Below are 27,169 nucleotides of genomic sequence, written 5' to 3'. Positions count from 1 at the left end.
GAACAGGCATCTACCTGTCGTCATCAAAGGGGCAGAGATGGCTACTCAAAGTTTGCTGATTATTTACAAGCCAGAGCAGATCACTAGGTTCACAACTGGCCTGATTTTTTCAAAAAACTTTTTTATTTTGTCATAATTTCAGAATTACAGGTCACAAAAATAGTACAAAAACTTCCCATATGCCCTTCACCTAGAAGTTAACATTTGATCACATTTGCTTTATCATTCTCTGTCAGTATATACATACTATATATTTTTTCTAAACCATTTTAGAGTAAGTTGCAGACATGATGCCCCTCTTCTCCTAAATACTTCAGGATGTATTTCCTAAAAACAAAACATTCTCTTAATTAACCACAGTACAAATATCCAAATCAGGAAATGAACATTGTTATAATACAATTAGATAGTCCATAAACCTGAATCAAATATCACCAGTTTTAAGGGACCAGTTTTTTTTGGGGGGGGTTTTGGCTGCTTTGGGTCTTCGTTGCTGTGCATGGGCTTTCTCTAGTTGCGGTGAGCAGGGGCTACTCTTTGTTGCAGAGCGCATACTTCACACTGAGGTGGCTTCTCATTGCGGAGCATGGACTCTAGGCGCACAGGCTTCAGTAGTTGTGGTGCATGGGCTCAGTAGTTGTGGCACGTGGGCTCAGTAGTTGTGGTCTGCAGGCTCAGTAGTTGTGGCACAAGGGCTTAGTTGCTCCATGACATGTGGGATCTTTGCTGACAAGGGATCGAACCCATGTCCCCTGCATTGGCAGGTGGATTCTTAACCACTGCACCACCAGCGAAGTCCCCAAGTGGCCAGTTTTTAAGGATTATTTTCCACCCTGCTTCCCCTTTCCCAAGTCCTCTTTCTGTCTTCCAGGAAGGCCTCTGAGAAACAAGAGACGGAGCAGGGTAATGGAACTAAACTTTTTGTTTGTTTGTTTGTTGTTGCTTTTGTTGTTTTGAACTATTAATCTTCAAATGATTGCCAATTCACAGGAAGCTTCAAAAGCAATAATGTAGTTTTAAGTCAAAATTTTCATTTTGAAATTTAACATTTCATTGAAATAATTTAAAAACCTATTTTTCTAAGGATGTGTTCATAATTTTGCACCCATTTAACAAATATCTGAAGCACCCACTGTGTGCCACTTTTCCAGACCCTGGGATTACAAATGGTGAGCTGTTAAACCTCTACCTTAAACCCTACTAAATCGGAATTTCTTCAGGATGGAGTCAGATGGTTCCTCTTAACAATCCTGTGACCTGCCCAGGTAGTAGTATCTTTTTTTAATCTTAACCATTTCTAAGTATACACTTCAGTAGCATTAAGTACATTCACATCGTTGAGAAACAGATATCCAGAACTTTTTCATCTTACAAAACTGAAACTCTATACCTATTAAACAAGAACTCCCCAATTCACCTTCTCCCCAGCCCCTGGCAACCACCACTCTACTTTTTGTTTCTTGGAGTTTGAATCCTTTAGATACCTCATGTGAGTGGAATCATACAGTATTTGTCTTTTTGTGACTGGCTTATTTCACTTAACATAATGTCCTTCGGTATCATCTATGTTGTAGCATGTGATGGGATTTCATTCCTTTTTAAGGCTGAATAGTATTCACTGTATGGATACTCCACATTCTGTTTATCCGTTCGTCTGCCCATGGCTGTTTGGGTTGTCTCCACCTTTTCACTATTATGAATAATGCTTCCCTGAATATGGGTGTACAGATATCTGATTAAGATCCTGATTTCAATTCTTCTGTATACACACTCTAAAGTGGAATTACCGGAGGGAACTGCCACTATTTTTTTTAATTCAAAAAATACTTTATTGGTAAAAAAAATACTAAACATCTGAAACTTCAGTGACTTGTAATCTTTTTGCAATAGTAACATCAACACAGATCACCAGAACTATACTATTAAGTGCTTCTAAACACTAGGCTCCTCATACATGCTACCTTGATTATTCTCTCAAGCAATGCCGCCCTTAAACCCAGGCAACTGGAGTGCTTGGACTGGGTGGGTGCCTCAATAGCTCCCTTCCTAGATGATGAGGAGTCCAAGAAACTTGGAGTGTGTACGCACTGAAGCCCACGTGCCCTCCTTTAGACCATGCTCGGGGTACCTTCCCAAACATCCCCAAGCTCAGTTCCTCGGCCTATACAGGCTCCTTCCTAAGTCCACCCTCCCCAGAGTGTACCTGCTTGTGTGCACAGCCCTGGGCACAAAGGTAGTCAAGGGTAGCCAAGGGCAGCTTTAGAGGAGAGACATGGTGTGGATTTTCAGGCTGGGTGTCCACATGCAGGCATATGAAGCCCCTCACACTGCAGGATGGAGTGGGGAATGATAGGGGGCCTCCATTTGTACTTTTCTCTGGACTCCTGCAAATACCAGTAGCTATAATATTATTACCCAAACATGAGCTACTGACAAGGTCTGAAGAACATTTGGTTCCAGTGTTGTAAACATGTTTTTAACTGGCTGTGTTTTCTAGAATCAGTGTATCACTAGCTGACCAATGTATGGAGTCTAGTCGGTTGAAGCAGATTGGTAAGATTTGCTGCTTAGTAAGGAAGCCTAAACCAGGGTGAAAAACATTGTTATGAATCTAAGTCTGTTCTCTTCCTTTGCATATGTAACATCCATTAGCACTAATGGAAAATACAGATGATACATTCGTGCAACAAGGGGAGGCAAGACCCCCTGCCGCAATTGTCAATGCCAGTGGGTAGATGCTCACACAGGCAATGCAATAAGTGCACCTGGGATGCAAAAATGGAAGTTCAAAAAGGCAAATGAGCCCGTTTGAGCTACACAGACACACAAATTCATGGCTGCCTGGCCCAGTCCCTTCCCAGCAGCAGCCTGGAAGGGTGGTTTTGTGGGGAGAAGATGAGGTAAAGTCATCTGATTCCTTGGCAAGCTAAAGGATTCCTCTCAGGAATAACCTTCCAACCCCGCTGCTGTGTTTTAGCCAAATATCACAGCTTAAAATTGGACCAGAAATGTGGTAGAAGTAAAAAGTACTTAAGAAGTGTCATAGGCTTCCCTGGTGGCACAGTGGTTGGGAGTCTGCCTGCCAGTGCAGGGAACGTGGGTTCGAGCCCTGGTCCGGGAGGATCCCTCATGTCGTGGAGCAGCTGGGCCCATGTGCCACAACTACTGAGTCTGTGCTCTAGAGCCTGTGAGCCACAACTACTGAGCCTGCGTGCCACAGCTGCTGAGGCCCGCGTGCCTAGAGTCCATGCTCTGCAACGGGGGAGGACACCGCAGTGAGAGGCCTGCATGCTGTGGTGAGGAGTGGCCTCCACTTGCTGCAGCTGGAGGGGCCTGTGTGCAGCAACGAAGACCCAGCACAACCCAAAATAAATAAATAAATAAATAATTTTTTAAAAAAAGAAGAAGAAGTGTCATAAACAAGTAGCTGACCTAGGCAGCTGAGAGGCATCATTCTCTTCCAGCAGCTATGTTTCTTCCAGAACTGGACAAGTAGATCCATCCTACCCCTGGGAACTGGGAGACAGGCTCCAGACTGAATGCCCCCTGATCTTAGCATTCCTTCACATGCCATCCCATGGTCTCACATTTGGCAAGTCCAAATCTGAAGGCTTCATCATCAACTCAAACTTTCATCCTTCCCTGTGTGTCAGTCAACTGGCAGTATCACCAGGGTGCACCTCCATCCCAGTCACTCAGCCTGAATATTCCTCAAACCCCTCCCACCTCTCCCCAAGGTTGGGCCACCACCACCTATGTCCAGGACAACTTAGAGCCTCCTAAGGGGTCTTGCCTTCAATTCTCCTCACCTCCATCATCCTTTTTGTTTGTTTGTTTGTTTGTTTTTGGCTGCATTGGGTCTTCGTTGCTGTGCATGGGCTTTCTCTAGTTGCAGCGAGCGGGGGCTACTCTTTGTTGTGGTGGCTTCTCTTATTGTGGAGCACAGGCTCTAGGTGCACAGGCTTCAGTAGTTACAGCACACGGGCTCAATAGTTGTGGCATGGGGCTCTAGGGCACACGGGCTTCAGTAGTTGTAGCTTGCAGGCTCTAGAGCGCAGGCTCAGTAGCTGTGGCACATGAGTTTAGTTGCTCCGCAGCATGTAGGATCTTCCTGCACCAGGGATCGAACCCGTGTCCCCTGCATTGTCAGGCAGATTCTTAACCATTGCACCACCAGGGAAATCCCCATCATCTCTTTTAAATAACCTCTGCAGCGCTCACCTGCCAGAAATATTGTTTTACAAAGTGAATACAATCACGCCCTTCCACTTCAGCTGTTCCCCACTTGCTCCTGATATGAAAAAGATTAATAAGCCCCTGCTCTCCCGCCCCCACCCGAAGCACCTGCACCTCCCTAACCAGCCAGACGCTGGATTGCTTGTTGCTGTCAGGCCCTTTGCACAAGCTGCCTGTTCAACATAGTACAGGTTCTCGAACCTCCCCTCCATTGCTCTTTGCTCTACTATCAGTTGTTCATTTAACAAATATTTACTGAGCATTTACTGCTTTGCCAGGCTTTGTGTTAAATGCTGAGATTTTGTATGCAATAAGCCCCCTGGCCACATGAGGCTTACATTTTAGGGCTGTCGACTGAAAGAAAAATGCATAACCTAAAATTTGTGAGTTACGTTTTATTCAGGTATCTTACTGAGGACTATAGCCCAGGAGACAGCCTCTGCGATAGCTTTGAGGACCTGCTCTGAAGAGTTAAGGGAGGAGGCAGGATATATATGAGTTTTCGGGGTTTTCAAAGATCAAGATTACTGATCACAAAAAACAGATATTTCAAGTTAATGACTTAAGTGCATTCCTATGTATGGGAAGATGCAAGAATCTGGGTTCATTGAAACTTTTCCTTAGATATGCATCTCAACTATCCAAGGATCCTTACATCCAAAGCACAAAATGTTTCCTGTTTTTCTCCATCCTGAGCTCCCCTCAGGCACACTGAGGCCAACGACTGCAGTTGCTACAGACTTGATCCCTATAGAAATGGAATGACAGGCAACACTTTTTTGCTTTACAGGAGTTACTGACACCTCCACTGGCACACCTTCCTCCGCCTTCCAGGCACTTCCAATGCAAAGACCTCTACAGCCATCACTAGATTCATCCCCTCTCTCACTGACCCTTTCCCCAATAGTACACAAGAAGGCCTTAACTGGTCAAGGCACCGTGGTGGTCACACCCAGGCCACACTGCCCTGGCTCACTCTGCGGTCCCGAATTGGAGTTCTAAGGCTGCCCCCCCCCACAATGAATGGGATCGTCCCAGGAGTTCCCCCCTCCCTTCTGCCTTAATGGTACGCCCCATGCGCGTGCTCCCGGGCGGCGGAAGTGAGCCGCGAGAGGCGGGAGCTGTTGCTCCCGGTAACGGAAGTGCGGTGAAGTTGGGTTGAGCGGACTTTTTGGAAGCTCGTGGAGCGTGTGAGGCTGAGGTGACCGTCCGGAGGTGCTTCGCGCATTGCAGGGGCGGTGGGACTCAGCCCCGGGGAGGTAGCGGGTCTGGGAGGACAGGAGGACCCCACTTCCATCGTGACGTTCTGGCGTTTTCCTTGGCCTGGAAGGGTCGATATGCCCCGCCGTCTCCCTCCGCGTCGGTTGGCTCTCCCTGCTCCCCGGGCGTGCTACACTCTCGGCCCTCTTGTTAAATTCTTTCTCTCCATCAGCGTTTAGCTCCTACGTCTGAGAAATTTCTCTAAACCTGTTTCGCCTTTGTAGCTGGGTCACAGCGCACATCACCAGCTGCTTCATTTTATAGTTTCTCTATTTGTGTTTACTTTTTGCTCTCTGAGGAGCCCCGACGCAAGACCCGCGGCGTTTCACTTCTGTGGTGCGTCACTAACCTCAGGGCCTCTTGACAAAGAATCTGCAGCCACCTATTTGTTACTCACCTCTGCTTTTAGGAAGAATTTAGCAAATGTACCTATTGAAATAGAAAGAGTTCAGCATCTTCCCCTTAGGGCTGGACGTCTCTTTTAGTCGTTATACCTTGTTTGCACCCTCTACTGCCACCCAGCCCCTAACAGAGGGTAGCAGGTAAAAGCATGGGATTTGGGGTCTGGAGCTGGACAGACTCGGATTTCAGTTCTGCTTCTACCCTTACTAGCCTTCTGACTTGGGGGATTTGGGGAAATTCCTTAATCTCTCTGAATCCCCAAAGATCTTTATCTAAATTGGGAGTAATAACACAAACCTCATAGAGTTGGTGTGAGGATCAGATTAATGAGTGTAAAGTGCTGGCCCCAGGGTCTTGCCCATTGTAGGGATTCAGTCATTCATTTGTTCAGCATATATTTATTGGGCACCTTTTATGAGCTAGATACTGTGCTAAGTACTGGAGGTTCAGTGATAAACAAAACCAGACAGGTCCCCCTGCACTCCTGGAGTTTGAAGTGGAGTGGGAGGTGTAGTTCTTAAGCTAATAATTACAAATGTAATGTTAAAGGTGTGGTGATGGTGAGAGAGGTTACAGTTGCCTTGAAAGGATGTAATAGGGGAGTGTTTAATCTAGCCTGAGCTTCTAAGGAAGTGTGGATTGAGCTGAGATCTGAAGAATTTGTAGGAATTAACAGTAAAAGATTGGCAAGCAGCAGATGAAAGGAGGGGTATTTGTATAAGTTCCAGACAGAAAATCATGTGTAAGGGTCTGTGGCGAGAGGAACTTGGGTGTTTGAAGGACTGAAAACAGTTCATTGTGCCTGGAGAATAGAGTGAGGAAGGGGAGTTAGCATGGACCAGACCTTTTTATCCTGAATTCAGGATTTTGGACTGATAGGAGAGTAATGGAAAGCCACTGAAGAGTTTTAAGTTGAGGATGGAGACTGAGGGAGGATAAGTCACATAATCTGGTTTGTGTTTCAAAAACACTATTTTAGCTGCTGTGTGGGGGACAAGTTAGGAAACTATGCAGTAGCTCAGGTGAGAGATGATGGTGGCTTTGGAGTAATGTGGAGGTAGTGGATCTCAGAGAGAAGTAGACTTGAGAGATGTTTAGGAGGGTAACATCATCAGGACTTGGTAGTGGATGTGGAGGATGAAGGTGAAGTGGTTAAGAATGTTGTCCAGGTTTTTGGTTTCAGCAGCTGAGTGGATGATGGTACAGTTTATGGAGATTGGAAACACGAAGAAATGCAGGAGGAGGAGCAGGTCTTCTTTCCATCAGTGTGCATTTCCCCCTTCCCATAATACTCCCATAGCTACACACTAACTCCTGTCTGTCTAATGTGCTTCCATTTCACCCTTTCCTTTCTACTCCCCAGAGTCACCACCCTAAGACAGGCCTTTGTCACTACCACTAAAATAGCCCCCAGTAGCCTCTTAGCCTCGGTTCTTCCTCCTTACTCCCTCCCTACTTTAATCTGCACATTGATGCCAGATTCAGTTTCCTCAAACACTGTTTCAATCTTGTCAGATTATCTTTTACTCCAGAAATTTTTGTTGCTATCTATTATTTACAGAATAAAATCTAAATTCCTTAACCTGGCTTTTAAGAGCTTGCACAGTTTAGTCCCACCCTTTCTAGCCTTCCTACTCACTACTCCCCTACTTGAACCCTCTACTACTCATTTTCCCCAAATAAATTTTTCAAATTCTCTTATGAATGCCTTTGTTCATGATACTCTCCTTCCCAATAATGTATACCATGTGGTTATCTTGACTGTCTAAATTTAATCTTTTAAGTTCCAGTTTAAGCTTTCTTCTGCTGGGAAGCCTTCTTGATGTTTGAGCACACATTTATTTCTTAGCCTTGTTAACTTCTCATTTGTTTTTACACCATTTAATTGGTATAAATGCATTTACAGTGCTGTTTATTTATCAAGTGTTACTTTATTATATGTTATATTCTTGTGTATGTGTCAATAATAATTTATTATATATTTGCTGTACTGTTAAATGATAGCTTTGTTCTGGGCAGCATACTGGGTAGATGCTTAAAAAAATGATAAAAATGTAACTTGGAATTAGGAAACCACTTGATTAGACTACAACTTTCTAATAAGGAAATTCCAGGGAATTCTCAAGATTATTTTGGTTTGGATAAGAATCACCTACTCATACTAGTTGGTAGTCCTTAGCCTGTTGAGTACCCACTGTGTACGTAGTCTGTAATATGTATGAAATACTCAGTTAACAGGTAGAGAAGGGAAAAAAAATCAAACTTGTTTACTTCTGGACGTTTCATCCAGCTCTGACATTTTCCCTTTCCAGTTCCTTCATATGTGCAACAATGGACCAGAAAATTTTATCTCTAGCAGCAGAAAAAACAGCAGACAGACTGCAAAAATTTCTTCAAACCCTGAAAGAAGATGATGTGAGTATTAGGAAGGATGTTCTGCCAAAAGCAAATGTCAAGCATGATAACAAATTCGAGGGACATGTTAGAAAACTTAATTCTGCCACTTCATCTATCCCCCACTCTCCTTAGGAGACAAGGATTTATTTGATAACAACTCATAGATACAAAGAAATGGGAGAGAGGAAGAGATATGGACAACTTAAGGGCATTTGTGTACATTTATACAGCTGTATTTGCTTGTTTGTTTGTTTATTGATTGATTGCTGCAACGTGCAGCATGCGGGATCTTAGTTCCCTGACCAGGGATCGAACCGATGTCCCCTGAATTGGAAGCGTGAAGTCTTAACCGCTGGGCCACCAGGGAAATCCCTACAATTGTATAATATTTAAATGACATTTATGCAACCATATAAGCAAGTTAGTACACTTTTTAGTTCTTAGAACAATCCTATTTGAAAGCAATATCCAGACTGTAGTTATTGATGTGAGACATTAGATTTGCCTGTTGATGCTTCATTTATGTTTTTCCCTAAAGAAGATAAGTTCATAAGTAGTAAGATATTTTGAAATTATTCGTAAAAGCGAAAACCAACCAATTTACATTGTGTCTTCACTATAAGTAAGTATATGATTATAAAATGGACAATAATTACCTTCTATCTTAGGCTTTCTAATCTTTCTCTCCTGATATACTTCTCCTTATTCCATTACAAATGATCTCAGCTTATTCAGATCCCTACATGGAAAATAATCCCTCCTTAAAATTAACCTTAAACATTAGTATATATGTATAGACAAATTAAGACTTTGAGTATTATTATTATTTTTAATTTCTTTAATGTTATATCTGTTTATTTTTGGCTGCATTGGGTCTTCGTTGCTGTGCGTGGGCTTTCTTTAGCCGTGGTGAGCGGGGGCTACTCTTTTGTTTTGTTTTGTTTGCGGTACGCGGGCCTCTCACTGTTGTGGCCTCTCCTGTTGCGGAGCACAGGCTCCGGATGCGCAGGCTCAGCGGCCATGGCTCAGGGGCCTAGCTGCTCCGCGGCACGTGGGATCTTCCTGGACCGGGGCACAAACCTGTGTCCCCTGCATCAGCAGGCGGACTCAACCACTGCGCCACCAGGGAAGCCCTGGGGGGCTACTCTTTGTTGCGGTGCATGGGCTTCGCATTGCGGTGGCTTCTCTTGTTGCGGAGCACGGGCTTTAGGCGCGCGGGCTTGGTAGCTGTGGCTCACAGGCTCTAGAGCACAGGCTTAGTAGTTGTGGCGCATGGACTTAGTTGCGCCACAGCACGTGGGATCTTCCCGGACCAGGGATCAAACCCGTGGCAGGCGGATTCTTAACCACTGCGCCACCAGGGAAGCCCCGAGTGTTATGTTTTTAAGGAACTTTTTATGTGCTAGTTTTTGTGGTCATTGAAGCTAGGTGAATCTTAATCTTTGTTATCTTATGCTAACTAGGAATTGATACAGGGATGTGCTCTGATTTTTTTTTTTTGAAATTATCCAGAAATTGCTTTTTGTGGCACTTTTTTAAGACAGCCTTTGCATGAGTTGAGAGTTGATTCATCCTATAGACAATTTAAAATTTGGTTGAAACCTGCTTTCTATTTATTTATTTACTTAGAGTTTATATTTTACCTGCTTCCAAAAGGAATTTGAGGAGGCTTTAATGTTACACTATAAAATAAGTAAAAAGAACTAGAACAAAACCCATGATAGATGCTATGAATTACTTCTCTGATTCATGCTTATCACAAAAAGAATTCCTATCTTGGTTTTTGTGAGGATGAAATGAGATACTGTATGCATCTAACATCTAATAGACCCTCAATAGGCATCCAGTAGACGCTGAATAAATATTAGAAAAGGTCCTTCAGCTTTTCCTGTTTTAAGTTTCTTCGCCAACATGAACACAGTCCTCTGAACATTTCTGTTTTGTTAACATTACCTTTAAAAGTTTTGTACCTCAAACTGAACACAGGGCTCCACATGTGTTCTACCACTAGAGTAGAGGGGCACTAATATTTCCCTAATTCTTCCATCAATGCAGAGTCAACTTTTTTGCAGCAATATCATATTATTGTCTAATTGCTCTTAAAAGCAACTAAAAACCCCAAGTCATTTTTGCATATAGGCTAAATTTCCTTCATCTCTGAACTTCTATAGTTAGTTCTTAGAACCCACATTAAAATTTTTACTTTAAATCTGTTACTTATCTTTTTAGATTAATTTGATTTCACTCCATCAAAATCTTCTTGTTGTATCCTGATTCTGTTGACCATTGTATTAATCATCATTTTATATCCTCTATAAATTTGGTAAGCATTCCAGCAATATATGCATTCAGTCCATTTGATAAAAATGTCCATAGAAGATGTGCTTAAGAGTAAAAAATTATAAAACACATAAGCGGGCTTCCCTGGTGGCGCAGTGGTTGGGAGTCCGCCTGCCGATGCAGGGGACGCGGGTTCGTGCCCCGGTCCGGGAAGATCCCACATGCCGCAGAGCGGCTGGGCCGTGAGCCATGGCCACTGGGCCTGCGCGTCCCGAGCCTGTGCTCCGCAACGGGAGGGGCCGCAGCAGTGAGAGGCCCGTGTACCGCAAAAAAAAAAAACCCCAAAACAGGGCTTCCCTGGTGGCGCAGTGGTTGAGAGTCCGCCTGCCGATGCAGGGGACACGGGTTCGTGCCCCGGTTCGGGAAGATCCCACATGCTGTGGAGCGGCTGGGCCCGTGAGCCATGGCCGCTGAGCCTGGCGTCCGGAGCCTGTGCTCCACAAGGGGAGAGGCCACAACAGTGAGAGGCCCACATACAGCCAAAAAAAAAAAAAAAACACATAAGCAAGTCCATGACAAGGAAGACTGACATATCCAGCAGTGGGAAAATTTACATTCAAAGATTTAGAGAGAATAGAGGAATCTAAAAGGGACTGCTAGAATAAAAGTAGAAGTTAATAAAGTGGAGAACAGTAGGTCAAATTAATACATAAAAATCCTGGTTCTTTGAGAAAATAGACAAAACTATTAGCTAATCAAGAAAACAATGGAGTAAGCACAGATATACTAAATAAGAAATGACAAGGGGGAAATAACTATTCATATAGAGAAAAATCTCAAAAAATACTAAGAGACTACTCTGTATATATCTACTACAAATAAATTTGAAAATGTAGATGCAATGGTTAATTTCTTAGGAACATACAGTTTAACTAAATTGACCCAATTTGAGATGGAAAGCTTAACCAGATCAATTTCTATAAAAGAAAAAGTTATCAAGCAATTACTTGACACAAAAATACCAGGCCCAGAAGTTTCATAGGAAACGTCTACCAAATCTTTAGAGATCAGAGGTAAGAGATAGTCCCGATGCCACTGAATTGTTTTAGAGCATATATAATACATAAGGAAAAATGTGCATATATAAGGAAAACTTCCAAATGCTTTTTATAAAGTATAACATTGATACCCCAAACCTGATAAAGATAGCTTGAAGGGGCTTCCGTTGGTCAAATTTGAACATTGAAATAATCAAGTTCAGTTATGAATTATAAACCACTGAAAAGTACAGAAATTTGTGAGTCCATATTGATAATAAATGATGAGAAGGGCTCTTGCTTACCACAGAGTTAAAAAATCATTTGGCAACCATCATGATAAAGATTGGATCAGGCAGGAAGCATCAGTGGATGCTAAATCCAGGAAGAATTTTTTAACTCTTTATTTTGAATTGATTTTAGACTTACGGAAAAGTTTTAAAAATAATAGAGTTTCCATCTATCCCTCTCCCAAATGTTAGTATCTTACATAATAACTTTAGTAAAAATTTAAGAACCAGGAAATTAACATTGGTACAGTGCCGTTAGTGAAACTAAAGACCCTATTTGAACTCTACCTGGTAGTTTTTTCACTGATGTCCCTTTTTTATGTTCCAGAATCCCACTCAGGATCCTACACTGCACTTAATTGTTATTTTTCCCTGATTTTCTGCAATCTGCAACCATTCCTTAGTCTTTCTTTGTCTCTTATGATCTTGATAACCCTGAAGAGTACTGATCCGTTACTTTGCTGAATGTCTGATGTGTCTCATGATTAGACTCAGGACATGCATCCTTGGCAGAAGGACCACAGAAATGGTGCCATGCCCTTTTCACTGTGTGTCATATCATTGAGCTCCTGATGTGAGTGTCATTCCTGGTGACACTGACTTTGAGAACCTGATACCAGAGGTTGCTGCTGGGCTTTTTCATTATACGAGGGGAAAATTAGATGAGGAGCAAGATGCCTGCATGGTCTTAAAGTTTCTTCCTACGAACTGCATACTGGTTGCAAAGGGAGGGGAAAGAAGTAATTACAGGGTGGGAAAATCAGGTAACATATTTGGGTGATCAGACTCATATTACCGGTGAGGGACAGATGCATAGCACATGCCTCCATCTGTGATACTCCAAGAAGGACACAGTATCACCTGTGTTCTGGCCAAGAATGCCTAAACTCAATCTAATCATGAGGAAACATCAGCACAAAATGAGGAATGTTCTGTTTTTTAAAAAATCTGTATTTGGACTGTGCCATTAACTTGGTAGTTCCAGTCTGTCAATTAAAAGAAAATATTTTAAGCCTTCCAAAATAAAAAGGATACTTAATCTTACTTGGTTTACTTCTGCATTTTAAAATGCAGTATAAAGCATAACTGAATAAGGTCAAAAAAGTAAGACCAGAGATCATGTAAGTAGGGGAAGTAGAGGACAGAGGGAGTGGAAGAGAACTAAATTTTATTCAGTGCCTGTTGTGTGCTAGGCCCTGCGCGAGGTCCTCTACCTGTCATCTAATTTAATCCTCATAACAGTCCTTTGAGCTAGGGAATAGACACCCATAACAGATATTAAGTAACTTGAGGTTATAAAGCTAATGAATGGCAAAGCGAGGATTCATACATACCCAGCTCATCTGATTCTGGGTCCCATTTTTTTCTCCTATGCCACATTGCCTTCTGTTGAAACTGAATTTTTTTGAGAAGAGTCGGGGTTTCTCAGTCTTGCCACTGTGTGTATTTTGGACTGGATAATTCTTTGTTGAGGGATGTCGTCCTGTGCATTGTAGGATGTTTAACAGCATCCCTGGCCTGTATCCATTAGGTGACAGCACCCTTCCAGTTATGACAACTAAAAATGTCTCCAGACATTGCCCTGTGTTCCCTGCCGGGGGTGGGGTGCAGACCACCCCTGGTTGAGAACCACTGCTTTAATGGTTATGTCAAAGGCTGTCGGAGGTTCCAGGCAGAACAATCAGGTACTTCCTTATTAGGTATTTAAGAAGGTAGAGATGGACTCCAGTTGGAAAGACCAGGCACGTGTAGAAGAGATAGAATTCATGTTCTATTAGTTTTGGCCTCTGTGACAGTCCTTTGGATATTACAACCTCACCTTCTCCGTTGTTTTTGCTGGCTGCTGCTTTTTTAATCGCTGAATGTTGGTGTCTCTTTACATTTTCTCCCTGGATGATCTTACATGTTCTCACTGAGCTCCATTTTGGCATATTCAGTTATCGATTTGACATCTCCACTTGGATATCTTAAGAGTAACAGTTCTGAGCACCACATCAGATCTGCTGAATCAAAAACTGCAGGTGGAGTTCTCTGTCTTAACAATCTGTTTCAACAAGCCCTCTGGATGATTTAGATGCTTGCTTAATCCGAAATTTTCACCATGTCTGTAAATGGTGCCACCATCTACCCAGTTAGTTGCTTAAGCCAGAAATTTGAGTCCTCCTTGATTTCTTCTTTTCCTTCATCACCACACCCATTTCACGTCTAAAGCATGAGGAACTCTGTCTTAGTCCATTTAGGCTGCTATAACAAAATACGGTAGACTGGGTGACTTACAACAACCATTTATTTCTCATAGTTCTGGAGACTGGAAGTCCTAGATGATGGTACCAGTGTGGTCAAGTGAGGGCCCTCTTCTGGGTTGCAGACTTCACATTATACCCTCATATGGTAGAAGCAGCCTGGGGGCTCTGTGGGATCTCTTATAAGAGCACTAATCCCATTCATGGGAGTCCCACCCTCATACCTAATCACCTCCCAAAGGCCCCACCTCCAGGTACCATAACACTGGGTATTAGGATTCTAACACGTGAATTTTGGGGGGACATAAACATTCAGACCATAGCAAAGTCCTACTGATCAAGCTCTCAAATATATCTTCAGTCTATGGATCTTCCCCAAATTTTGATGGGGTTACATCCCAATAAACCCATTTTAGGTTGAAAATATTCTAAGTCGGAAATGCATTTAATACACCTAACCTACCAAACATCCTAGTTTAGCCTAGCCTTACCTTAAACGTGCCAAGAATGCTTACATTAGCCTACAGTTGGGCAAAATCATCTAACACAAAGCCCATTTTACAATGAAGTGTCGAATATCTCATGTAATTTATTGAATACTGTACTGAAAGTGAAAAACAGAATGGTTGCATGGGTACAGAATGGTGTATCGGTTGTTTATCCTGGTGATCCCGCAGCTGATTGCTAGCCCAGGAAAAGATAAAAATTCGAAAGACAGTATCTACTGAATGCCTATCACTTTTGCCCCATTGTAAAGTTGAAAAATCATAAGTTGAACTGTTATAAGTTCGGGGCCATCTGTACTTTTCTTCCTCTTACAAAGTACTACAAACTGAGTACCTTAAACAATAGACAGTTATTTTTAAAGTTCTAGGAACTAGAAGTCCAGGATCACGGTGTTGGCATTGTTGGTTCCTGCTGAGGGCTGTGATCATCTGTTCCATGCGTCTTGCCTAGCTTCTGGTGGTTTGCTGACAATCTTTAGCATTCCTTGCCTTGTGTCCCATGGTCTCTGCCTTCACTTTCACATGGCATTCTTGCTGTGTATGTGTCTCTGTCCAAATTTCCCCTTTTTCTAAGGACATTAGTCATACTGGATTAGGGCCTACCCATAATACCTCAGCTTAACTAATTACACCTACAATGATGCTATTTCCAAATAAGATCACATTCTGAGATGCTGGGGGTTAGAGCTTAAACATGAATTTTGGAGGGGGACACAGTTCAACTCAGGACATCTCCCCTGCTATTACCTTGCTGTAGGCCACTATCATCTCTCATTTGATCACTGATAACAATCTCCTAACAGATGTCCCTATTTCACTCTTAAACCCTCCTACAACCTATTTTCTGCAAAAGGAATAAGACTGATTTTTTTTTTAAAGAAAACATCTATCATATCACTCTCCTCTTTTCTCGTTAGTTACTTCTGTTGTACTTAGAGAAAATCTAAGCTTCCTATCATGGCCTGCAAGATTCTTATTATCTGGTTCTTGCCCATCTCTCCAAATTCGTCTTGTGCCACTCTTTTCTTACTACTCTTCAGCCAAATTGGTCTTTTTTTTTTTTCAGGCCATCCAATATGCCAAACTCTTTTGCTCCCTCAGGGCCTTTGCACATAACAATACCTTTATCTGAAATGTTCTTCTTTCCTCCCTTTGCATAACTAGCTCTTTCTCATCCTCCAAGTCTCTATAGAAATGTCACCTACCTCAGAGAAGCTTTCTCCCTGACTACTCTAGCTAAAGTTCCTTCCCTTTCCTCAATTATTGTCTCAGTCTTTTGTTTCTTTTACAAATTTTTTTCTGATTTTTTTTATTGTCCTTTTCCCTCCTGCTGTACTGTAAACTGAGATTATCATGTTCATCCTTGTATCCCTAATGCCTAGGAAGAAGAACATGTTCAAAGAGTATTTGCTGAATGAATTTATATCCCCAAGAACATAGCTTGATACCTAGTGCTGATTAAATACTTAATAAACGTTTGTAGAATGAATGTATGAATAAATTTCAGTCTTGACAGCCCAATATCATGTTAAGATCTACCCTGCTATATGTAAATAAATATGTTATTTGTGATTCCTGGAGTCTCTGAAGGATATGAACTTGACAGATGTGTGTTTTTCATACCGGAAGTTTAGGTCATTCAGGTAGGGAAATTGTTGCCAGGGACTTGTAGCTTTTTCTTTTCTTTGCAGCTGGCTAATCTCCTTCAGAATCAGTCAGTGAAAGGAAAAGCTGCTGGAGCACTCCTGAGAGCCATCTTCAAAGGTAATGATAATGCCACTTCTATCTCTCTGGATTCATTGGTATATTTGTTTACTTTGGGCACATATTGCTACTTTTCTTACTGTTTGAAGCCCCACTGAGACTTTTCTGTTTTGGGGATTTTACAGAATCAACTAAAGCTGCAGTCTCCTGTCTTGTGGACTTAAATAATTTTGCTAAAGGGGGTTGAAGTGGCTACCTGAGATTGTATTGCTGGTTTTGGAGCCTGTAAAGGATGCACGTCATAAAATCCGCTTTGATTTATTTGTGCTTTTAAAATTGTGGAGAAGAGGACTTCCCTGGTGGTCCAGTGGTTAAGACTCCGTGCTTCCACTGCACGGGGCACGGATTCTATCTCTGGTCGGGCAAGTTCCGCATGCCCTGCGGTGCAGCCAGAAAAAAAAAAATTGTGGAGAAGAGAGCAGCAATGTTTAATAGTTAATCTGTGCTTAACAAAAGAGGCTAGTGTGCTCTGAGTTTTAATGAAATGGAGTATCTTAGGTGACTTATGTAGAGATTCTTAATTCCCAGTGGGGCATATTTTTATTCCATATCTTGAACAAGGGCTGGTTCTACATTGTTCCTGGTTGTGACTCAGTTGTTTTATAAATTATAGTAGAATAAAATTCTACAAGCAAAAATTAAATGTCGCTTTACACTCTTAGCAGGTTATTTTAACTTGGTTTATTTTTCTTACCCCCTCAAGTAAATTGTGTCTCTCCTTGCAAGGGTTCAAAAACACATCTTCCTATGCATGAAAAAAAATTTTTTTTTACATCTTTATTGGAGTATAATTGCTTTACAATGGTGTGTTAGTTTCTGCTTTATAACAAAGTGAATCAGTTATACATATACATATGTTCCCATATCTCTTCCCTCTTGCGTCTCCCTCCCTCTCACCCTCCCTATCCCACCCCTCTAGGTGGTCACAAAGCACCGAGCTGATCTCCCCGTGCTATGCGGCTGCTTCCCACTAGCTATCTGCCTTACGTTTGGTAGTGTATATATGTCCATGCCACTCTCTCACTTTGTCACAGCTTACCCTTCCCCCTCCCCATATCCTCAAGTCCATTCTCAAGTAGGTCTGTGTCTTTATTCCCGTGTTACCCCTAGGTTCTTCATGACTTTTTTTTCCCTTAGATTCCATATATATGTGTTAGCATACGGTATTTGTCTTTCTCTTTCTGACTTACTTCACTCTGTATGACAGACTCTGGGTCCATCCACCTCACTACAAATAGCTCAATTTCATTTCTTTTTATGGCTGAGTAATATTCCATTGTATATATGTGCCACATCTTCTTTATCCATTCATCCGATGATGGACACTTAGGTTGCTTCCATGTCCTGGCTATTGTAAATAGAGCTGCAATGAACATTTTGGTACATGACTCTTTTGGAATTATGGTTTTCTCAGGGTATATGCCCAGTAGTGGGATTGCTGGGTCATGTGGTAGTTCTATTTGTAGTTTTTTAAGGAACCTCCATACTGTTCTCCATAGTGGCTATACTAATTCACATTCCTACCAGCAGTGCAAGAGTGTTCCCTTTTCTCCACACTCTCTCCAGCATTTATTGTTTGTAGATTTATTTTTTTATTATTTTTTTTTTTTGGTGCAGTATGCGGGCCTCTCACTGCTGTGGCCTGTCCCGTTGTGGAGCACAGGCTCCAGACGTGCAGGCTCAGAGGCCATGGCTCACGGGCCCAGCCGCTCCGCGGCATGTGGGATCCTCCCGGACCAGGGCAGGAACCCCTGTCCCCTGCATCGGCAGGCGGATTCTCAACCACCGCGCCACCAGGGAAGCCCTGTTTGTAGATATTTTGATGATGGCCATTCTGACCAGTGTGAGGTGATATCTCATTGTAGTTTTGATTTGCATTTCTCTAATGATTAATGATGTTGAGCATTCTTTCATGTGTTTGTTGGCAATCTCTATATCTTCTTTGGAGAAATGTCTATTTAGGTCTTCTGCCCATTTTTGGATTGGGTTGTTTGTCTTTTTGTTATTGAGCTGCAGGAGCTGCTTATAAATTTTGGAGATTAATCCTTTGTCAGTTGCTTCATTTGCAAATATTTTCTCCCATTCTGAGGGTTGTCTTTTGGTCTTGTTTATGGTTTCCTTTGCTGTGCAAAAGCTTTTACGTTTCATTAGGCCCCATTTGTTTATTTTTGTTTTTATTTCCATTTCTGTAGGAGGTAAAATTTTTTTTAATTGGTTAAAAATTGGAAACTTGCTAAATGACTGTTTTGTAGAAATATTAGAGAAAAGGAAATAATGAAAGATCAAAAGCAGCTGTCTATACATGCTAAGTGACAGTAATAAGAATAAGTGGAAGAAATAAGAGTAATTTCTTTCTTGGGTAGACATACCTGCAACAGATTATCATGGCTCCCACTTCTGTAAATAACCTTATTTTTACCTTATTTAAAAACTTAGATTTGGAAATCCTAGTTTAAAAGTAGCATGAATTACCAAGTATATATGGACACTACCTCATAACCATTTTAATCCTGTTAAATCAATGGTGTAAACCAATAGTTAGCTAATGATGACATTTTAGAAAATTGAGATATCCACATACTAAAAAATTCACCCTTTTAAAGTGTACATTTTTTGTTGAGATATAATTGACATCGTACAATTCACCACTTAAAATAATGCATTTCAGTGGCTTTTAGTATATTCACAGAGTTGCACACCTATCACCACAGTTTTCAAGTATTTTTTTTACCCCTAAAAGAAACTTTACATACCTTAGCTGTTGCTTCCCTAAACTTCTGATCCATGCCAGCCCTAAGAAACCACTCATCTACTTTCTGTCTATAGGTTTGCCTATTCTGGATATTTCATATAAGTGGAATCATACAATATGTGGTCCTTTGTGACTGGCTTTCACTTACCATAAGGTTACTAAGATTCATCCATGTTGTAGCCTGTATCAGTATTTCATTCCCTTTTATTGGTGAATAATATTCCATATGAATATATCATACTTGTCCATTCATGAGTTGGTGGACAATTAGGTTGTCTACTTTTTAGCAATTATGAATACTGCTACAAGTTTTTGTGTAGACATATTTTCATTTCATTTCATTTCATTTTCATTTCTCTTTAGTAAATAAGAGTAGAATTGCTGGATCATACAGTAACTCCATGCTTAACTGTTTTCCAAACTGTTTTCCAAAGCTGCTACATCATTTTACATTCCCACCAGTACTGAAATAAGGATGCCCATTTCCCACATCCTCTGTCAACACTTGTTATTGTCTTTTTCATTCTAGCCATTCTAGTGAGTGTGAAGTGGTATCTCACTGTGGGTTTGATTTTCATTTCCCTGATGGCTAATGATGTTGCATATCTTTTCTTGTACTTACTGGCCATTTGTATATCTTCTTTGAAGAAATGTCTATTCAAATCCTTTGACCTTTTAAAAATAGGGTTGTCTTTTTATTACTGAGTTCTAATACTTCTTTAAATATTCTGGATACAAGTCCCTTATTAGATATATGATTCACAAAATTTTTCTCCCATTCTGGTTGTCTTTGCACTTTTTTGATGGTATCTTTTGATGCACAAAATTTTAAATTTTGATGCCTACTTAATTTTTTTGTAGCTTGCGCTTTTAGTTTTATATCTAAGAAGTCATTGCTTAATCCAAAGTCACAAAGATTTATACCTCTGTTTTCTTTTCAGAGTTTTATAGCTTTAGCTTTTTAATTTAGATTTTTGATCCATTTTGAGTTAATTTTTGTATATGGTGTGAGGTAGGAGTCCAGCTTCATCTTTCCCTATTTTCAGTAGCACCCTTATTGAAAATCAATTGCCCATAAATGTGACGGTTTGTTTTTGGACTCACAGTTGTATTCCCTTGATCTTTGTGTCTCTCCTTATGTCAGTACCATACTGTCCTGATTAGAATAGCTTTGTAGTAAGCTTTAAAATTGGGAAGTGTGAGTCCTCTAACTTTTTTTTTTTTTTCCAGATTAGTTTGGATATTCTGGGTTCCTTGAGTTTCCATATGACAAGATTAGCTTGTCAATTTCTGCAAAAATGGAAGCTGGGGTTTTGGTAGTGATTTTGTTGAATCTATATATGAATTTGAAAAGTATTGCTATCTTAATATGTCTTCCATTAATGAACATGGAATATCTTTCCATTTACTTAGGTCCTCTTTCATTTCTTTCAACAGTATTTTGTACTTTTCAGAGTACAAGTCTTACACTACTTTTATTAATTTATTCCTGAGTATTTTATTCTTTTTGGTGTGATTGTAAATGGGATTGTTTTCTTAATTTAATGTTCTCAGTGTTCATTGCTAGTGTATAGAAATGCAATAGACTTTTGTATATTGATCTCATATCTTGTTACCTTCCTGTACTTGTTTATTAGCTCTAGTAGTTTCTTCTTTGTGGATTCCTTATAAACAAGATTATATCATCTGTGAATAGATACAGCTTTATTTCTATTTCAATCTAGATGCCTTTTGTTATTTTTCTTACCTAATTACCCCAGTTGGAACCTCCAGTAGAATAGAATTGGTGAGAGTAAACATCCTTCTCTTGTTCCTGATCTCAGGGAAATCTTTCAATTTTTTATTATTGAGTGTGATGTTAGCTGTGGGTTTTTCATGGATGCCCTTTATCAGGTTAAGGAAGTTCCCTTCTATTCTTAGTTTGTTGAATGTTTTTTTATCATGAAAGGATATTGGAATTTTCAAATGCTTTTTCTGTGTCTACTGAGGTGATCATGTGGTTTTTATCTTTTACTCTATTTCTATGGTATATTACATTGATTTTCATACATTGAACCACTCTTGTATTCTTGGGTTAAATCCAATTTGGTTATAGAGTATAATCCTTTTTAAAATGTTGCTGGATTCAGTTTGCTAGTATTTTGTTGAGGATTTTTGTGTCTGTAGTCACAAGGGATACTGTTCATAGTTTTCTTAGGATGTCTTTGTCTGGTTTAGGTATGAAGATAATAGTGGCCTTGTAGAATTAGTTGGGAAATGTTTCCTCCTCTTCTTTTTTTTGGAAGAGTTTGTGAAGGGTTGCAGTTAATTCTTTATACGTTTCGTGAATTCACCAGGGAAGCCATCTGGTTCTGGGCTTTTCTTTGTAGAAGAGTTTTGATTGCTAATTCAGTCTCTTTATTTATAGGTCTGTTGTGGTTTTTCTATTATCTTTTTTAGTCAGTTTTGATACTTTGTGTCTTTATAACAATTTATCTGTTTCATATAAGTTTTGTAATTTATTGGTATACAGTTGTTCATTGTATTACCTTATTCTTCTTATTTCTGTAAGATTGGTAGTAATGCCCCTCTTTCATTCCTGATTTTAGTAATTTGATTCTTCTCCCTTTTTTTCTTGGTCAGTCTGAAGAGTTTTCAATTTTGTTGATCTTTTCAAAGAATAAGCTTTGGTTTTCTTGATTTTTCTCTATTCTTCTATTCTCTGTTTCATTTATGTCTGATTTTACTTTTATATTCTTTTCACTTGCTTTGAGTTTAGTTTCCTCTTTTTATAATTTCTTATGGTGGAAGATTGGGTTATTGATTTGAGATCTTTCTTCTTTTTTAATATAGGTATTTACAACTATAGATTTCGTTCTAAGCACTACTTTAGCTGTATTCAATAGCTTTTGGAATGTTGTGTTTTTGTTTTCATTCATCTCAAGGTATTTTTCTAATTTCTCTGTGCTTTCTTCTTTGACCCATTGGTATTTAAGATTATGTTAATTTCCACATATTTGTGAATTTTCCAGATTTCCTTCTGTTATTGATTTCTAGTTTCATTCCACTGTGGTCACAGAACATAAATAATATGATTATAATCCTTTTAAATTTATTGAGAATTTTTTTATGGCCTAATGTGTGGTTTATCCTGGAGAATGCTCCATGTGTACTTGTGAAGAATGTGTCTTCTGTTGTTGTGTGTAGTGTTCTATATAGATGTTTGTTAGATCTGGTGTTTTCAAGTCTATTTCCTTGTTGATCTTCTAATTGTTGTTCTATTGATTATTGGAAGTGGCGTGTTGAAGTCTCCACCTATTGTTGAATTGTCTATTTCACCCTTCAGTTCTGTTAGTTTTTGCTTTGTGTATTTTGGAACTCTTTTGTTAGGTGCTTATATGTTTATAATTGTTATGCCTTGATTCTTTTATCATTATAAAATGCCCTTTTTTGTCTTTAATAGTAATTTTTGTCTTGAAGTCTACTTTTTTCTGTTATTTTTAGAGCTACTTCAGCCCTCTTTGGTTACTGTTTTCATGGTATATCTTTTCTAAACAATTTGTATCTTTGAATCTAAATTGTGTCTCTGATTGACAGCACATAATTGGATTTTTAAAAATCTGTTCTGCCAATTTTTGCCCTTTTAAATAAATCTATTTATTTTATTTATTTTTGGCTGCATTGAGTCTTTGTTGCTGTGCACAGGCTTTCTCTAATTGCAGTGAGCAGGGGCTACTCCTCGTTTTGTGCAGGTTTCTCATTGTGGTGGCTTCTCTTGTTGTGGAGCATGGGCCTTAGGCGCACGGGCTTCAGTAGTTGTGGCTTGCGGGCTTAGTTGCTCTGCAGCGTGTGGGATCTTCCTGGACCAGGGATTGAACCCATGTTCCCTGCACTGGCAAGCAGATTCTTAACCACTGCTCCACCAGAGAAGTCCCAATCTTTGCCTTTTGATTGGAGTATCTAATCCCTTTACATTTGCCATAATTGCTGAAAGAGTAGGATTGATATCCGCCGTTTTGCTGTTTGTTTTCTTTACGTCATGTCTTTTTGTTCCTCTGTTACTACCTTACGTGTTATATGTTAAGTAGGTGTTTTCTAGTGTACCATTTTAATTCCTTTGTAATCTTTTTCACTATTTTATTCAGTTACCTTCTTAGTGCTTGCCTTGGCAATTAGAACTGACATCTTAACACATTATTGACCAGAGACATATCAATACATTTTTAGAGAGTGCTACAATTAACATCACCATGAGAAGTTGTTAGAGCTTGAAATCGATCAAGGGTTCATTATACAACCTATGATTGTCATTATCATTCACATTTTGTTCCGTTTGGTTTTTGCTTCAATCTTGTGTATATTATAAATGTAAAATTTTCAAAAATGACACATCATGAAATTTTGAGTGAAAAAGTTTTTGGTGAATTTTATGCAGATACTTTGTCTGATTGTCCAAGTGACATATATACTAGTGTCTCAGAAGATGATAGTTCTTCAGAATATAATTCTGATTCAGACAATGTGAATATTAGACCAACAAAAAGACAAAAAACCTTAGTGATTGAGTCTGATACAGAAAGTGAAAATGAAATTCATGGTGCAGGATAATGCTCCTTTGCTTCTACAGAAGAGTGGCTTGAAGACAACATTTTACAAAAATTAGAAGACTTTACAGGTGTGTCAGATCTAAGTATTGAATGTAATAACCCACAAAGTGTTAGTGAAATAACAATTAATTTTTTGGCTGGCCAAAATAAAAATCGCTGGCCACAGGCATTAGTTTCTGCAAAAATTCCCATGGGCAATAATGAGTTAATTTATAACAATCTAGTTTAGATTAATACCAGCTTAGATTTAATAGTTATAAAACTTTGCTCTACCTATAGCTTTATTCTCCCCCTTCCTCCTTTGTGCTATTATTGTCCTATAAATTACATCTTTACACATTTATTCCCACCAATGCAGATTTATAATTGTTGTTTTATGCAGGTGTCTTATAAATCAGATAGAAAAAATAATTACAAAGTACATTTATACTGTCTTTCATATTTTCCTATGTAGTTACCTTTACTGATGTTCTCTATTTCATGTGGATTCAATTTACTGTCTGGTGTCCTTTCATTCCAGCCTGAAAGACTCCCTTTAGCATTAGGGCAGGTCTTCTGGCAGCAAATTCTCTTTTGTTTATCTGGGAATGTCTTAATTTCTCCATTTTGGAGGGATAGTTTTTCTGGCTATAGAGTTCTTGGTTGACAGTTTTGGAGGGATAGTTTTTCTGGCTGTTGAGTTCTTTCAGTACTTTGACTATGTTATCCCATTTCCTTCTGCCCTTTAATGATTTTTTTAAGTGAGAAATCAGCTGTTAATTGTATTGAGTACTCCTTTTACCAGATGAGTTGCTTCTCTCTTGTTGCTTTCAATATTTTCTTCTTGTCTTTAACTTTTTTATTTAACTGTACAGTTCAGCGGCACTAAATGCAATAATTGCTCTATCTAGAACTTCCAGTATTATGTTGAATAGAAGTGGCAAAAGTGGGCATCCTTGTATTTTTCCTATCTTACGGAAAAGTTTTCAATCTTCCCTTATTGAGTATGATGTTAAGTGTGGGTTTTTCACATATGGTTTTCTTTATGATGAGGCATCTTTGATTTTGATAGTTTGCGATGGTGTGTCTAAATGTGGATCTCTTGGGTTTATCCTGTTTGGAGTTCTTTGAGCTTCTTGAATGTGGGTTTTGTTTGTTTGTTTGCTTTGTTTTTTTGGCTGCACTGTGTAGCTTGTGTGATATCGACCAGGGATTGAACCTGGGCCCTCGGCAGTGAAGGCACAGAGTCCTAACCTCTGGACTGCCAGGGAATTCACTGAATGTGTAGATTAGCGTTCTCATTAAAATTGGGAAGTTTTTGGCCATTACTTCTTTTTTCTCCTTTCTCTCTTTCCTTTCCTTCTGGGACTTTCATTATGTCTATGTTGGTATTCGTGACGGGATCCCACAGGTCTCTGAAGCTCTGATCATTTTTCTTCTTTTTCCTTCTGTCCCTGAGACTGGATAATCTCAATTGCTCTATCTTCAAGTTCTCTGATTCTTTCTTCTACCAGATCAGATCTCCTGTTGAGCCCCTCTAGTGGGTTCTTCAGTTCAATTATTGTACTTTTTAATTCCAGAATTGTTATTTGGTTCTTTTTTATAATTTCTATCTCTTTATTGATATTCTCTATTTGGTGAGACATCATTTTTATATTTTCCTTTAGTTCTTTAGACATGGTTTCCTTTTGTTCTTTTTTTTTTTTTGTGGTACGCGGGCCTCTCACTGTTGTGGCCTCTCCCGTTGTGGAGCACAGGCTCCGGACGCGCAGGCTCAGCGGCCATGGTTCACGGGCCCAGCCGCTCCACGGCATGTGGGATCTTCCCAGACCAGGGCACGAACCCGTGTCCCCTGCATCAGCAGGCAGACTCTCAACCACTGTGCCACCTGGGAAGCCCTCCTTTAGTTCTTTGAACATATTTAGAATAGCTGATTTCAGTCTTTGTCTAGTAAATCTAATATCTGGGCGCTCTCAGGGACGGTTTCTATTGATTCCTTTTTTTCCTGTGTATGGACCATACTCTTGTTTCCCTGTATGTTTTTTATTTTTTGTTGCTGAAAACTGGACATTTTAAATGATATTTTGTGGGAATTCTGGAAATCAGATACCACCCCCCTCCCCCAGATCTGTTGTTGCTTTTTTTTTTTAATAGTTATTCTTCTGAACTAATTTTGTAAAATATGTATTGTTTGTTGTGTATGGGCACTGTTCTGTGTGGCTACTGAAGTCTCTGTTTGGTTAGCTTTGTGGTCAGCTAATGATTTGGCAAAGATTTCCTTTAAAATGCCTGGAACCAGTGAGTTTCCCAGCCTTTGCTGAGGGACCCTGTGCATGTCAGGTGCACACCTTCAGTTCTCAGGTAGCTTATAAGTCCTCCTTAGCCCTTCTGCTTGTGCAGAGCCTCAGGATCATCCAGAGGTGAGAGATTAGGGTCCTCTTGGGTGTTGCCTGGCCATACACACAGCCCTTTCCATATGCACCACCCTAAATATTTTCATGGCCTCCTAGGTTCCCAGGAATATGTCAGAATGTTTCAAAGTCCCCTATGCACCTTTCTCCAGACTTATATTTTAAGTTCTTTGGTCAGCTTGTTGCATGCCCAACTGTTATTGCTCTCCAGGCAGCTGAAAAAGTAATCACTTGCAACTGGTTTAGACAAATGCCCCTGGTAAAAGATTGCACTGGGCGCGTTCTAAGTCAGGCCAAGTTAAGACAGGTCTTGCGAGTGAAAATTTCTAGGGAATAGCCAGACAGGTCAAATAATGACAGTTACCTGAGAATTGGGCTTTGGTGGAGCTCCAATCATATTCTGTCCCCTCCAGAGGCTGCTAGACTGATGGCTTGTACCATGAGTGTGAACTGTTGGTTTTAAAGACTGCTGGACTGGTGGGGGTAGGGGTTAGGAGGTGGAATGAGGGCATGTTGAAACACAACAGAGCTTGCTATTCTCGCTTAGATTCAGCTGTTTATCTTAAATAAACTCTCCCTGGATTGTTGCAAGTCTGGTTAATTTCCAGAATTCTGAACAAGTTGGTTTTCACTATTTTTGTTAGTGTTCTAGTTGCTTTTATGGAGGAGAGCATTTTCCAAGGTCTTTATTACTCTACATTCCTACTGACATCAATCAGTGATGATGTTTTGAAGTGAAGTATGTTAAAGGCACTTAATTTGGGTTACTGGATCCCAGAAAAGCTCTAAAGTATATTAGAAGGTGTTCCTTCTTCTGCACTATAAAATTATTTTTAAAATTAATGACATGGGTGGAAGTAGAAAAGGTAATGTTTCAGTTTTTTGTCTAAATTAAATACTTTTTCAAAGCTCCTAAATATTGCTGTCCTAAACACCATAGTAATAAGTAGTTTGATAATTCTGTTTCTATATTCAACTACAGAGCTGTTTGTTTTTCCTGTTTACCCTTCAACCTTGTAAGAATTC

General features: G+C 40.0%; 1 protein-coding gene across 3 annotated transcripts in view; it reads left to right on the top strand.

Moving 5' to 3' along the window:
- The first annotated feature begins 5,354 nt into the window (after positions 1 to 5,354).
- The window catches only part of FANCI (FA complementation group I), an 81,185-nt gene continuing 59,370 nt past the window's right edge, over positions 5,355 to 27,169 (top strand). For 2 of the 3 annotated variants that reach the window (XM_081227954.1, XM_081227953.1), the window contains exons 1-3: positions 5,355 to 5,437; positions 8,211 to 8,313; positions 16,343 to 16,415. In XM_081227954.1, the coding sequence (XP_081084080.1) occupies positions 8,230 to 8,313; positions 16,343 to 16,415 (157 nt within the window). In that variant the 5' untranslated portion in view covers positions 5,355 to 5,437; positions 8,211 to 8,229. Of the gene's footprint in view, positions 5,438 to 5,780; positions 5,833 to 8,210; positions 8,314 to 16,342; positions 16,416 to 27,169 lie in introns of those variants that run through there. The other variant, XM_081227955.1, reaches the window with a different exon arrangement.

The sequence above is a fragment of the Mesoplodon bidens genome (genome assembly GCF_964165515.1).
Source record: "Mesoplodon bidens genome assembly, chromosome: 3".
NCBI lineage: Eukaryota > Metazoa > Chordata > Mammalia > Artiodactyla > Ziphiidae > Mesoplodon > Mesoplodon bidens.
Note: the sequence above shows the minus strand (reverse complement) of the source record. Positions and strands in the feature narration are given on the sequence as shown.